This window comes from Brachyistius frenatus, unplaced genomic scaffold (genome assembly GCF_029030835.1).
Source record: "Brachyistius frenatus isolate BFR_SWC_R1_liver_20210118 unplaced genomic scaffold, ASM2903083v1 Contig_175, whole genome shotgun sequence".
NCBI lineage: Eukaryota > Metazoa > Chordata > Actinopteri > Embiotocidae > Brachyistius > Brachyistius frenatus.
In genome coordinates this window covers 115,008-130,751 of record NW_027210774.1, presented here as the reverse complement: position 1 = coordinate 130,751, position 15,744 = coordinate 115,008, and the positions used below count along the sequence as shown (strand labels likewise).

The window sequence follows — 15,744 nt, the reverse complement described above, 5'->3', positions numbered from 1 at the left end:
GAGATGGGGCTAACTCCACTTTGCTCACATGACTACTTCGGAAACATTTAGGGCTGCGCGCACGCGCGCGCGCGCGCACACACACACACACACACACACACACACACACACACACACACACACACACACACACACACACAGTCTGCATGTGCGCCTGAAAGGGGAGAGAACTAGACCGATTGAATTTGGTATATCTTCCCTTTCTCTTTCTTTCTTTTTTCTTTTTTTTTTTTCCTAAGGAATGATGTCTTTTTCATTGCCATGGAAACCCCAGTTACCTTTCATGTAATATATACGTTAGGTATATCAGTCTTTCTTCCACGTCCTTACACATCCACAAACATACCCTCAGCCTCACCAAAATACTTCAGGTCGATCCCCCCTCACTACACCTAATAAGATTTACAAGGTATCCTTGCTTTTCATCATTTTATTTCTCTCCCGTTGAAACATTTATGGGCATTCATAAAGAAACACGCCATTAGGGCTGAGGGGCTCCACAGTAAAGTAAGTACGATGTTAATAAATCATGTTTAATAAAAAGAGACATACAGACGGAACTGCGACCCCCCCCCCCCCCATCATCCAACCCCAGCAAGCATGAATATTTAGGGACACATGGAAGTAACAAAACAACATTCAGAGGTGTTCAGACTCCTCAACAATTTATGATGTGTTGTCGATGAGATAAAGCTACCTCCACAGGGATATGTAGGTCTGACATACTGTACATGAAAGAGACGCAGAAGGCAGGATAATGCTTACTCTGGCATATGAATAGCTTGAAAGGGTTGAATACAGAAGAGAAAGCTGTATTCAATCGTTGCTGTTGGGGTGTGTTATATGTTCTGTAAACCTGTGCAGTTACTGAGCGGATGGTCACACATTTATGAATGGCTGCTTGATTTCCTGAACTGATGGGTGAGATGGACAGATGGGATCGAGAGACTGATAAATAAGGAACACAAAAATTGTGAACTGCCTCATTTCAAAATGAAAACAGTAACTTTATCAAATATATTAACTGTTTAATTATTAATCAAATATTTCCCCAAATAGTTTTGGTATGGATTTAAAAAAGGAGACATTGTAGTCAGATTTAGGAATCAGTTCATCGACCTTTTAGTCTAGATTTTATAGAGTAGTTGTATTGAGCAATTTTGAGTAAATGCAACTCTGGTTATGATACACTAAATATGAATTATGACTGAAGAGATATCCAAGTGAAATTTTGCATAAACGCATTGATGTAAATTCAGCAGAGCTGATATGTTGGCAGACAGATTTTATTTGTCCCGTTTACTCTGCAACAATTCAAGATCTAAATGTTCCTTCGCCTTTTATTACTTTAATCACAGACGCAAATGCTGTCAGTCTTCTGCATGAGATGTCTAACATCAGGTGTGAATTGAAATGTTTGACAATGGGGAGCGGGGGGGGGGGGGATTACTCTGAACCTGAAAAACATGTATCCAAATTAAATATAATTTGGCGATGCTGTCTGTTGTGTGTTTAACAGCTTGTTTGTGCCTTCTCTGCAGATGGAGGTGGATGCAGACGATAAGCGCCATCGCACACGCTCCAAAGGTATCTGCACGGATACACGCACATACACACGGGCGGCGCTGCCATTCAGGGTGACCTTCACTCCCCCAACACAAACACACATGCACAGACACGAGCGCACAGATACAGTGTACACACGCTACTGCACAAATCCCAGACTGTCACACTCGAGTTGCCTTTTCTCACTGCTTTCTCCTATATCTTTTTTTTTGTCGTTGTTTTTTTTTTTTTTTTTTTGGTATCTTGCAGGAACAGAAATCACAAAATCCACATTTTAAGAGCTTAGTTCAAAATGAAATATGTACCGGTGACATCTAATCCTACAAAACAACACATATTACAAAATACAAACAAATTATGGAACCTTAGTTTTTCAAAAACAAAAGGGTAACTTTCCGTTTTTGTTCGACAAATAAATGATACTTTTTTCTCGACATCTTTTTTTTTGTTTTGAACATTTTCCTCTAAGGAAAGTCTTACGGTAATTCCCCCCTCCGAACTAAGTCACATACAAACTACATCAAACACTGAACAGGTTCACAAGCCACCATGTAAGTCCCTGCCCAGTTGCTCCGTCCACTCTCAGAGGTCTGAAACATCTGAGATGAGGTAACCCTCAAAGGATCCTCTTGATACATTTTTGATCAATTCTACTTTAAAAAAAAAAAAAGTATCTAACATCTTTGACCAAACAAGGGAAAGGGAGGTGGCCTTTGTCCTCACATTATGTGGATCGAGCACTTTGTCAGCTCGTGTGACCGGGTGTACAGGTGTCCTCTGCTTGTCCGCAACAGAGGACACCAAAGATGTGCCGGTTCAGAACTGTCACTTAAATTCCTCTTCATGGCATCTTTCGCTCATTTACTATTTCCCTTCACGTGAGAAGTTTATAGTGAACAGCAAATTCAGACTCCTGAAATGTCTTTAAACACATTAGGAAACGTATCAAATGTGACACACTGCATGATGTGACTGTATAGCGTGCATGCCACAGACATTTTATGTTCATACATTTTACATTCATGATTCAGATAAAATAGCAAACAATAAATATGGTGATCTGTTGAGGTAATAGGGGTGATGTCACACACAGCCTGTTTCTGTGTTAGCGCTCTGCTGTGCATATTCACACATTAGTAAACATTCTGTTTATTGTACGTTTTTTGGGCAATTACCATGTTGGAAAGAATAAGAGCGTATGCCGGTTATTAGGCCTTGTAGTGGATTTTACTTTGCAGTCCTGTAACTTTTACTTCTTTCATGAAGCTCATTGTATCTCCCCACTGCCTCTGTGTATTTTCCTGAGATTTTGGAGTTTATTTTACTGATCACCTAAACAAGCCAGCCAGGTTTACTACACCTAGTGTACGTCTGCTCTGTGTTAACTATTCAGCCCATGAGCTCAATATCAACATTTTGTCATTTAATCCCTTGGAGGATAACGCTACTGATATTTGATCGTCTATTTTAAACTGATGTCTACATGGATTTTGTGTTGTTTTTTTTTTACATAATTGGACTGGACGGGACTGCAGTGGATTGAATTGAATTGAATTGAATTGAATTGAATTGAATTGAATTGAATTGAATTGAATTGAACTGACAAAATGACGTTTATTGTCCACAGCAATGGAAAGCTCACCAAAATAAAAGGACATATAACATAGAAACAAATGTGATAGCAAACCACTGAAGAAAAACATTGAAATACAATATGCAATCAGTTGATGCAAAAAACAACAACAAGAATAAGAATCAAATAATATTTTCATTATGAATCTGAATAAATTAAAATGCAATACAATTAAATTAAATAAAGACTTTGTTTGTTGTAATAATGTCCAAACCTAGAATATGCACAGCAAACTGACCTATTTATTAGATATTTTTATTTGATTTCTACAGACAGTCTTCTCATCACATGTTACTAATAAATGAACACATTAATATACAAATATACATCAGCCCTCCATATATGCTGTACATACAAGCATTCATTCACAGATATACAGTGTAGACCAATGAGTCTTTAAATGAATGATTTTCCCTTTTTAATTGTGCAAAATGAGAAACAGGATAACGATAAGTCAAGGATACATTTTCTAACTTTTGTTTTTCAGTTGGGTTGTTCTCAAACAAATTACTACATTTTACTAACTTAAGGTGTTATAATAGTGGTAATTTATAACATGGTCAACCTTCACAGATCATAACTCACAATGATCAACTATTCAGCAGGTTCATTTTTATGTGTTCTCCAAAGAGCCTGTGGACTTAGCTGCTCAAGTTAGTCGTGTTTCATAATGACTCTCTCTCTCTCTCTTTCTCTCTCTCTCTCTCTCTCTCTCTCTCTCTCTCTCTCTCTCTCTCTCTCTCTCTCTCTCTCTCTCTCTCTGTCTCTTTCTCTCAGTGCCTGTGGATCCAGCATTAACAGAGTTTTTCAGGTCAGTGAGATTGAAAAAGTGCACTGCACTGACACACACACACACACACACACACACACACACACACACACACACACACACACACACACACACACACACACACACACACACACACACACACACAATTCACAGATGGGCGGAAAATAGCCAGAGTTACAAACACATTCACACTAATACACACAGACACACATATGCACACAATTGGCCTCTTGTTATCCAAGTGTCAAGGTAGAGACAGTCAAACCTGGATTAGCTGTCACTTTATTACCAACCTTTCCTTTCCTGTTTGAAAGCTGCCTTCATATCAACAAGCTGTCCCTAATGTCTGCTTTGATGACACCTCTTATTTCTGTTCTTCTGTCTGTTCCTCTGTATTTTTCTGTTTCTCCAGCCACAGAGAGATACTTCACATAATTGTACTGTTTTTTTCTCTTTATTCCTGCCTCCTAGTGTGAATTTCTCACTTGGTCTGCCTCTCTTTGGACATCTTCAGTCTCACAAAAGACGATAACAGCGGTACAGAAAATGCAAGCACCAAATTCTTTTTTTTCCCCTCTAGTTAATACAATTTCTCCACGTGAAATATTAAATAAGAAGGTCTCTCCACTGTTAATGATCCAAATAGATGAGCTAAATAATTCTGTTTTTGTCTCATGCATTTGATGAAATTCAACATGATAGTCGATTATCAATTTATTACCCATGCAGCACAGATTTTTCTCTCTCTCTACGCCTACAGCCCTAAAGTTCTGTTGGGTGAGTTGAGTGGGTGGGAGGTAGAATCCAACTTTATTGCACATTTAAATATTTCCTTTGTCACTGGAAAAGTTTCCTCAGTATTTATTTCAGAGCTGTTAGTATTTTTTGTTTTTTTTAAATGCAAACGTGTGATGAAAACTGTTACGTAAAATGCATTTTAAAATACACCAGTACGTTATTATTTAGATGTTGTGAATAAGATAACACTTGATAGAAAGGTGTATTTACAAGATATACCGCATTCTAACCCGCATATTCCACTGAACACGCGACGCGTGTGCGACGCGACTTTGTTCCGTCCTCTGTGTGGCTTCATATTCCACCGGCGGCATGTCGGACGCGGAGTGCCTTGTTTGCCTTGTTTTGTCTTTCTTCCTCATTCGGCCGTTTCTTTGATTTCTGTGCTTCTATCGTGGGTAAACGTTGTTAAACGGTTTCTTTTTTGTCCGTTTTGTGGTTCTCATTGTTGTCAGCCTGCTGTGTTTTAGTCATTTTTCAATTTATTGTGTAACTACTTGACATAACGTGTCTGTATCAGGGGGAGAATGCATTTCCGGTCCAAATTGAGACTGCGGGGGTAGGCGGTGATGTAGTCAAATATTTTATTATGACCAGGCGTTTGCGCATGGGTGTTTTATTTTGAAAATTGTCCCGGAGGTATATTTTTGGTGTTTTCTCGACCAAAGTTCCTGCCCTGCCGATCTGCTCTGTTCAGACTGCTGCGGCCTCCGAGCGACTTCCGTCAGAAATAGACCCGCTGCCTATCTTCAGCGGAGCAGCGCGGCGAGCCGCTTCTGGGACGCTGGTGAGACGGATTGCGGTGCAGCCGGTGGGATGTGAAGCATTGACTTTAATGACGGCGATTCACTCCAGCAGCCGCGTCGGACACGGAACCAGTGGAAAATGGCCTTACGATTTTCGTTTTACCCAGTCTTTGAGACAGTTGAGTTTTGAGTTTTACCCAGTCAACTCTGAAAATCCAGTTTAGGTTGTGGATATGGCTCCAGCTTACTCATGTGGGATGTTTTTTGAATGCTTTTTTTTTTTATATATACAGTGGGTACGGAAAGTTTTCAGACCCCTTTAAATTGTTCACTCTTTGTTTCATTGCAGCCATTTGCTAAAATCAAAAAAGTTCATTTTATTTCTCATTAATGTACACTCAGCACCCCATCTTGACAGAAAAAAACAGAAATGTAGAAATTTGTGCAAATTTATTAAAAAAGAAAAACTGAAATATCACATGGTCATAAGTATTCAGACCCTTTGCTGTGACACTCATATTTAACTCACATGCTGTCCATTTCTTCTGATCCTCCTTGAGATGGTTCTACTCCTTCATTAGAGTCCAACTGTGTTTAATTAAACTGATTGGACTTGATTAGGAAAGGCACACACCTGTCTATATAAGACCTTACAGCTCACAGTGCATGTCAGAGCAAATGAGAATCATGAGGTCGAAGGAACTGTCCAAGGAGCTGAGAGACAGAATTGTGGCAAGGCACAGATCTGGCCAAGGTTACAAAATAATTTCTGTAGCACTCAAGGTTCCTAAGAGCACAGTGGCCTCCATAATCCTTAAATGGAAGAAGTTTGGGACGACCAGAACTCTTCCTAGACCTGGCCGTCCAGCCAAACTGAGCAATCGTGGGAGAAGAGCCTTGGTGAGAGAGGTGAAAGAAGAACCCAAAGATCACTGTGGCTGAGCTCCAGAGATGCAGTAGGGAGATGGGAGAAAGTTCCACAAAGTCAACTATCACTGCAGCCCTCCACCAGTCGGGGCTTTATGGCAGAGTGGCCCGACGGAAGCCTCTCCTCAGTGCAAGACATATGAAAGCCCGCATAGAGTTTGCCAAAAAACACATGAAGGACTCCCAGACTATGAGAAATAAGATTCTCTGGTCTGATGAGACCAAGATTGAACTTTTTGGCGTTAATTCTAAGCAGTATGTGTGGAGAAAACCAGGCACTGCTCATCACCTGCCCAATACAATCCCAACAGTGAAACATGGTGGTGGCAGCATCATGCTATGGGGGTGTTTTTCAGCTGCAGGGACAGGACGACTGGTTGCAATTGAAGGAAAGATGAATGCGGCCAAGTACAGAGTTATCCTGGAAGAAAACCTCTTCCAGAGTGCTCTGGACCTCAGACTGGGCCGAAGGTTCACCTTCCAACAAGACAATGACCCTGAGCACACAGCTAAAATAACAAAGGAGTGGCTTCAGGAACAACTCTGTGACCATTCTTGACCGGCCCAGCCAGAGCCCTGACCTAAACCCAGTTGAGCATCTCTGGAGAGACCTGAAAATGGCTGTCCACCAACGTTCACCATCCAACCTGACGGAACTGGAGAGGATCTGCAAGGAAGAATGGCAGAGGATCCCCAAATCCAGGTGTGAAAAGCTTGTTGCATCATTCCCAAGAAGACTCATGGCTGTACTCGCTCAAAAGGGTGCTTCTACTCAATACTGAGCAAAGGGTCTGAATACTTATGACCATGTGATATTTCAGTTTTTCTTTTTTAATAAATTTGCACAAATTTCTACATTTCTGTTTTTTTCTGTCAAGATGGGGTGCTGAGTGTACATTAATGAGAAATAAAATGAACTTTTTTGATTTTAGCAAATGGCTGCAATGAAACAAAGAGTGAAAAATTTAAAGGGGTCTGAATTCTTTCCGTACCCACTGTATATGTATATATATATATATCACCACTTGCCACCTCCCTCCACCAGCCTACATGTCAAGTCTCAGATACCATCAAAAGTTCTAGCTGTAGGTTTTAAAGTTAACTTTTAACCTACCAGGACAAATGATATTAGTTCACTGGAAGATACTGTGTCACTGTCACGTTTTGCCTTGCCTAGGCTTGAAAACTAAGGTGCCTGGTGTTGTAACAGCTTTATGGACTCATGCTGCACAAGGTGCAACACAGTCTCTTGGGAGGATGAGGAGTGTAGGCCAAAGGATATAACTGGAGTTCATTAATGTTAGTCTCTCATTAGCTTGTCCACGGTTCCAGTTCTGAAAGTTAAGGCACCCATGCACACACACACACACACACACACACACACACACACACACACACACACACACACACACACACACACACACATATATATATATATATATATGAGTACACACTGTTTGGGAATTCAGGGTTTGGTATTTCGGTGTCCTCTACTTGTCTTTGCAAGTTGTTTCCACCCCTGTAGTGTGAATTTCATTTTGTCCTTGGCTGTGTTAGGGGGTGGTTGCAGCTAAGATAAGGGTTCCTGCCTTCCTATATATCAATAAATAATATTCCACCTGGAAGATTACTGTGTAGCCTTTAGCTGATATTCATAGATAGTACAAGGTGCACTCTCCCTTCCCTCTCTCTCCTTCATTTCCCTCTTTTTCACTCTTTTTCCACTTTCCCCATTTTCTATCATTCTCACCTCCTCTCACTTTTCCTCTCTCCCTTCCTCCTGTCCTCGCTCTGTCTCCCTCACTGTGCTGCTGCCTGCAGATAGTAATTAATCAGAGGATCGATGTGAAGCCTATCTCCAGGCTGAGGCGTCTATAATGTCGATAATGCTGCTCCATGGCATCTTTCCCCCGGAGAGCTTATAGTCTTCGGTGCGAACACTCTTGCTTTGCATAGAGCAACCTGGGCTGGTTCTTATGTGTGTGTATAGTGCTGTGTGTAGGTTAGCGTGTTTAAATGTACATTCCTTTCTTTCATGTAAGCCTGTACTCATATTCAGAACATGGGCTTAGAATTGTTGACTACTGTAGTTGACTGAGAGCAAATTCTTGCGACTGGAACTATGGGAATGCAAACTCAAGTGTGCTCATATGCAGCAAATATAATGAGGCAGTAACTCTGAAAGGTAAACGCTAAGAGGTAAAAGTCATCAAGGTAAAGACAGGTGTTTAATTGTAAAATCTATGTCACCTTGCGCTGCATAAAAAAAAAGCCAACGTGGCCGGATCTGCGCTGCGCCAGGTACAAAAATAGGACCCACGTTTTCACCATCTGTTGGTGCCACTACAGAAAGAAACAGTCATTTGTAGCTCAAGAAATATGCCCATTTATGGGTTAACCTCCAATAAGTCGGGAACTGAAACAAGCTTCAGCTTGACTCTGAAAGCAGAAACCTCTGCCAGCAGCTTCAAAATCAATTTAAAATGTAAGACATGAAAAATACAGAAGAATGTCGAACCTTCTGGAAGTGTTGTAGAGACCAGGTTAAAGGGCCATATTTTCGTACCCGGCATAATGCAGGCGCAGCACAGATCCAGGCACATTGTTTTTTTGGTTTTTTTGCACAGCGCAAAGGGCTTTTATCCATGCTCGCGCAGAGTTGCAATTTTCGTGGATCAACGTGAACCCAGCTGTGCCAATATGGTCAGAATGGCGCAACAGGGGGGTGTCCTTGAAGATGCGCCAGTGCAGTGCAATTTTGGTGTTAACTGTGACGTGAACTTGCACCTTGCAAACCAGCTCTAAGTGCAGCGCGGGGGCATTTTCATGGCTTCAGTGTGCAGAGCGCACTTGAACAGACCTATTCAACATCCCGCAGACAGGATTGGTGGATGTCCTATGTATTTAATCCCATTTACATAAAGAATCAAAACAAGATTTATTTGAATGCAATCTTCCGATTTAGTTACTCGTATAAAAAAAATTAAGCTCACTCTTGTCCATTTAAATCGGATGTGAATTGCATGGACGCAATGAAGTAGCAGTATGTCAGTTGTGAAGAACCAATCCAACTTCAGTTTGCCTTTAGTAAAAGAAATGTACAGTTGTTGATGAATTTGTAAACCCTTGACAGCTCAAAAGTAATGAAATTACTTGGCCTGGCTGATCTGCGCTGTTCAGCTTTTCATGATCTCCCGTGAGGCTTCCATCAAAAATCAATTCTCCACCTATCTATAGCGCCACAGAGTGTCAACCCACTTCCGGGACGCTGCAGACACTCACCATGGTGTGACCAGTGGGATATGAAGTATTGACTTGAATTGGCGCCAATCAGCTTCAGTGGCCGTGTCAGAGACGGCAGGCGGCGCAGACGAAATTGGTGAAAAACAGCCATGAGAGTTCCCTTGAATTATAGTATGACTAGTGAATTGCCTGTTCAACAAAGGCTGTTTGGCAGTATGATTGTCTGGCTTGTTGCATTGCTGTGTAGCGTTATTGAGAACACCACGCTGTGGACGTTGGTGAAGTCACGCTTCACCACGCTTTTCAACCATGTTGAAAACATTATCACAATATTTTTAAGTAAGGCTTGTGATTTCTAATTGTGAATACAAAATGAAAGGAAATCAACCCACTCCTGCATTTTGCAAAAGTAAAAAAAAATACATTCATAATGACCACACAGAAGTCAAAATTTCACAAATAACTGTTAGGAAAAAAACGTGGTCAGTTCTGAAAAATTTCTCACGAGATACCTCTAATTGTACTAAAAAAAAATGTATTTTATGTAATTTTATCATTTTAAGGGGAGATGGAGAGGTTTCACTGCAGGTATGTGATATATCTCAGGCCAAAAGAGCATCATGGACAAGTAAAATAACTGGGTGAAAATATGTACTTTTAGCCTGCAGGTAATCAAATATTTCACGTCACGTACCTGTGAAAATATGATTTTATTTTTAAAATAGCCAGTGGTGGAATTTAGCTAAGTACATTTACTTATGTACATGGTTCTCACGGGACAGAACCTATATCAATATATGATGATCTTATATGGTACTGCTGTATAGATTAAACTATCTAAGCATGTAGTTATTAAAATAAAATGATTACAACCTTAAACATCTACAGCAGTAAAATGAAAGATATACAATAATGCAGCATAATATTAACCTAAATACATCATTGAATAGTAAAAAGCTGACAGTATGTACTTTTACTTGTCATAATAATGTAAATGGAAGCTCATTGTCTGCAGTGTTGTCACCTTTTCATATTAGCTGAGCTCGCGCGTAACCTCGATGTGGTCATTCGAAAATAGTAACAGGTCCCACATAGCATCCACGGACAATGAAACTCTCGCAAAACGCGAGCAGATTCGAGCCCGGCCCAGCGGGTGCACTCAGTAGAGAAGGGGATTATAGCCGCTTCTGTGGCTGCGCTCGCAAAGCTGGGTTGTCAGGTTTGCAATCGTTTTGCCATCTAAAACGATGGATGTAGCATTTTAATGAAAATGTATTAATATCGAACGTGTCTCGGGTCCAAATCGCACTAAACTGGACACAACCCTGGGTCCCTGGCAATACACCCGGCGAGTTTGAAACAGATGGGGAGAACGGTTCTCGAGCTATGCAAAGGGAAAACAAACGCGCACGCATACATAGGGATTACTCGCATTATATAGAGAGATGATAGACTTTATACTGCATACTAAAAGTCAGAGTCTTGAAGTACTGCAATGCATAGTGCAGCAAAGAGAACATGGACTCCCCACATCACTTAGGTTGAGGTCCAGGTTCACTGTCATGTGGGAGGAAGCTGTTTAGAGAAAGTGCTTCCAGCATGTGGCCATGTGTCATTGCAGCTGCCTTCATCTGTGTGCAATGAAAGCAACAAAGACATTGACGGCAAAGGCATCCCTTCGCGTTCAAAGCTCCAATTACATGGATGGATTTCTTTTATGAAAGAAAAAGAGCAAAGGTGGCTTTAACAGAGACCCCATGTCAATAAACCTCATCACGGTTTTCATACGATGGGCAGGGCGGGGAGTTTGTGCTAGACAGAAAGCTCACAGCATAAACATTCCCTCTGCATCTCGTCTCTCATTTGCATATTTACAGTCTGCCATGCTAATCATGTTTATTGGGGTGTATAAGTACTTCACATGAGCTCAATAGGGAAGGATAGCTTTGTGCCAGAGACTGTATGGTAGAGGCACTGGGATAAAAAATTGTCCCCAACCCCCCCATTTCTGGAAATAAATGGTTCCTCCTGCGGTAATCCAATTTCAAAAGACAAAAAGAGCCGTCTTACATAACTAGGACAGCGCAGGCTCCTGCTAATTATGGCGTTAATGCACAGTGAAGAATTCCCCTGATTTCAAACAAAGGCCAAGATTTGTGCAGATATTGTTGGGTGTTGTGCAGTTGAGAAAGTGTACTTCTTACAGTATCACATCCAAAAATAGAACTGATTTCCTCATTGTGGAAAAATTATAGATGTCTGGGTAACGGGAATAAGATGCTTGTTAATTTGACTGCATGTATTTAGAAGAAATTTTCGGGAAAATTACAAAGTACAGAAAAGCTATCACTGCCAAGTTTCTTTTAAGATGTAAGTCTCATTGCCTGGCTGGCTGACAGGCAGAGGTAAACAATTCAAACAATTCAAATGAGTTTTGATCAATTGATTTGCATTGATCAAAAAATTGAAAGGAAACCAAATCCACATTTGCACAATTTCCCCTTGAACACACAGATTTCATTGTCAGTCCAAGTGTGTTTTACGTCTGAAGTGTTGAGAACAGATAAGTAAGGCGGATAACTGCTAAAGCCCTTTATTTTTCCCCTGTCAGATTTCTGCTTCCGTACAGAAGACGTAACGTTGTCGTCCGCCGTCGACTGCCCGAATGAGAGAGGTGTATCATCTTTAATTGCCAGTGTCAGAGCAGAAACTTTGCCGAACATGAAATGATCAAATCAATGTATTTATTCAACATACTGTAATTGTGGAACGTGACAAGCATTTCTGTAAATCCCTGCTCTGGCTGTTCACACAACACGCACATACAAACACATATACATTCATATATATATATATATATATACATATACACTCTCTCCTTCTTTCATTCCCTTTGTCTCTCCCACATGTGAACACTTGCTTGCCCATGGTGCTCTCCCATATCCTTATTACTCACCGTTCCCTTCAATGATAGAACGAGCAAGATCAGTCTGTCTTATAATTACTTGCCCTTGTCTACTCGGGGTCATTGCTCCGAGCTGCCAGCCACCACTGAGCCTGTATGCCCACTGGCCTGAACCCCTGCAGCCATTCTGCACATCACTGCAGGGCTGACAGGCGCTGCTGTATCGATCTGAGAGCTGGAGCGCGCAACAATGAAAGTCTTTTTACTTATTTTCTATCACCGTCTCAGTCTAATGCTCCGCACGTATACCCACACACAATCTGACCCGCTCTGCATGTCAGATAATTAAAGACAACTAAAACAAATATGAAGATATCTGTTCATCAGCACGCCCGAGACTCGTTTCTATCTCACTCATTGCCTTCGGTCTCTCCTTTCTTCCTTCCTGCACGTTCTTCATGTTGACATTCCTCCATGGTTTTCCATCCTGCCCCCTTTCGTCTTACCTTCCTTCCTTCCTTCCTTCCTTCCTTCCTTCCTTCCTACCTACCTCTTTCACTTTACCCCTCCCTTTCTTGCCTGTCTCTGGCAGAGCTAATTCCCTCTTCAGATGGTGCAGCTCTCATTTGCATACTTATCAAAGTGTTTGGACTATCCGACAGAAGCTGTAGGAAGGTGGGGTCATTAATATGTTAATTAGCCCCCGATTTTTTTTTTTTTTTTTTTTTTCCTCGTACTGCCTTTAGACGGTGGTGCACCATCCTCCACCTCTCTGTGCGCTTCACTCTCAGCCTTTGAATGTTGGAATAGACTCAGTGGCCCCCACAATTGCTATGGACATCCACACATGAGAGTTAGGGCAGTTTCACAATTATCGATAGTGTGTATGTGTGTGTTTGTACATGTTTTTGTTACCAAATTTCATACTCTATTATCTTGTATTTTATTGAACTCTGAGTCCTACCTCTGGTGTTTCCTCATTCAGATGTGTGATAGGCAGCGTTTCCTGTGTTTCCTTCACCTGATCTTATTGAGTCTGTTCTCCACAATGTACTTATTGCGTTGAGTGCATTGGGTGTGTGCATGCATTTGTGTGTGTGTGTGTGTGTGTGTGTGTGTGTGTGTGTGTGTGTGTGTGTGTGTGTGTGTGTGTGTGTGTGTGTGTGATCCAACTGGACAGTCTTTTCAACTATGCTGTGGGCCAAATGTGATCTTAATTGACTTGCTCGCAACATACGATAATCTCCCGCCGTTATTGTAGATTGCATAATGAGCCACGTGTGAATGGAAAACTTGCCAGGCATAGCAACAGTAATTGGGGGAAACAAGTTAGAGTAAACTGTCAGTTGATAACTGTAACCCACCTTTGAGTTTGAAGCTTGTCTAAAGGTATAGAGACATCCACACATCTACATGCTTCACTATACCTACATTAAATCTGACCCTGCCCTTCAATAAAGGTCGGTTACTGAAGAATCTTTCTTTTTCATAGCCCACGTCTTAATCTGCATACTGGATTTGAATGCTGTTCCCATGTCAGTTAAAGTAACATGATTACAATAACTGTCCAATACAGAAAGGTTGCAGGGTCACAAGTTAAGTCACTCAGCTGCAGCAGGGACATCTTGTTAATTTTGACTTATCTGCTCATGAACAAAGGCTAATGGGTCATTGGAGTGGTGGCTGTTCTAACAAGGCTATGTTGGCAGTGCGCTGCAGATTAGTCAACACTTATACGACGAGCAGCTTTGGCTGACATTAATTAATAATGGCACAGGAAGTTGAAAGTAAAGTTGGCAAGACATCTTGGGAATTGATGTCTTTGTTGCTATTCAAACTATGGGGAGGCTGTGGCTCAGACACTAATCGGAAGGTTGGTGGCTCAATCCCCAGCTCCTCCTGTCCACATGCCTAAGTGTCCTTGAGCAATACACTAAACCCTAAATTGGTCCTGATGGTGTACCATCGGTGTGTGAATGTGCTCCTGATGGCAGCACCTTGCACGGTGATCTGTCTCATTAGTGTGTGAATGGGTGAATGGGAAAACCATGTTAAAGCGCTTTGAGACCGAAAGGTGATGAAGCACTATACAAGTACAGACCATTTACTTGAATGTACTGTGTGGAAAATGGCAAAATACACATAATTCTGACATTCAGTAATATGTTGGCAAACAGAGGAATGAGGCTCTTGAAAGGAAATCTTGAAAATGAATCATCATTCATAGCAGAAAGACTGTTACAATGCTCCTGCTCACCAGTTTTGATATTAGCTTTTCAAGGATTCCAACAAATAGGAGTTCAAACAGCTCTTTCAATGAGCATGCTAATGTTAAGTAGACTTTCTTTCACTCGCATGCTTTCACCTCTTATGCTGTCTCCATTCTGTAAGTTACTGCACCGTTGCCACTATATATTTTTTTAACAGACATCCACAGTAAATTGGTTATAAAATTGTGATTTTACACACAAACAGACAACTCGTATTTTGCACACTCCATTCTTTTTCTGTCCTTCCTGTAAGATAGGACAGACCTGAGGCAGGGTGGTTTAACAGCTAGATGAGGATTTGATAATGAAGAATGAGGACAGAACTAAAGGAAATGCAAAGAGATTAGACAAGACAAAAGGTGAGATATGGACAGCCCTCACCTTGTTCTTAGCAACAATAAAAGACCTACAAATTCACCTGGCCTTGTCTCTGAGGACATATTTCTCTCTGTGCCAAACTGAGAGGGTGTTCAATTCAACCCACACAGGGCAGACTTAATAATTACTCTCACATTGAACGCAATTTCCTGGCTGTGGGAAATGATTGGCAGATTGTATCCAGGGTGTCAGGGGGCCAGCCACGCCCCTCCTGACTAAGGCCGAAATTAGAGAACAGCAGGAGCTAAATTACACCTTAGCAAAGACCTCTGGCAAGAGGACAGGAAGGGAGGCATGATGAATGAGAAAAAGATCAGAACAGAAAGGTAGAGGGTGAGTTGCGTGGGAGCATGGAGATGATTGGAGGAATAGCTTGGAAATACAATTGTAGCCCTACGCAAGCACACACACTGATGCTTGTAGACACACAAAGGCACGCACTGAGGTAATGGGTCTGCAGTACTATTAGAGTGCAAAGGAAGAGACAC

General features: G+C 41.4%; 1 protein-coding gene across 8 annotated transcripts in view; it reads left to right on the top strand.

The window, feature by feature from the left end:
- The window catches only part of myt1lb (myelin transcription factor 1-like, b), a 100,704-nt gene that overhangs the window by 35,957 nt on the left and 49,003 nt on the right, over nucleotides 1-15,744 (top strand). For 5 of the 8 annotated variants that reach the window (XR_011311793.1, XM_069717446.1, XM_069717447.1 and 2 more), the window contains exons 3-4: nucleotides 1,542-1,587; nucleotides 3,977-4,010. Coding sequence is in view for 4 of the 8 variants with exons in the window: in XM_069717446.1 (XP_069573547.1) it covers nucleotides 1,542-1,587; nucleotides 3,977-4,010 (80 nt within the window). In the remaining 4 variants the exon portion in view is untranslated. Of the gene's footprint in view, nucleotides 1-1,538; nucleotides 1,588-3,976; nucleotides 4,011-4,460; nucleotides 4,527-15,744 lie in introns of those variants that run through there. The other 3 variants (XM_069717451.1, XM_069717449.1, XM_069717452.1) reach the window with 2 other exon arrangements.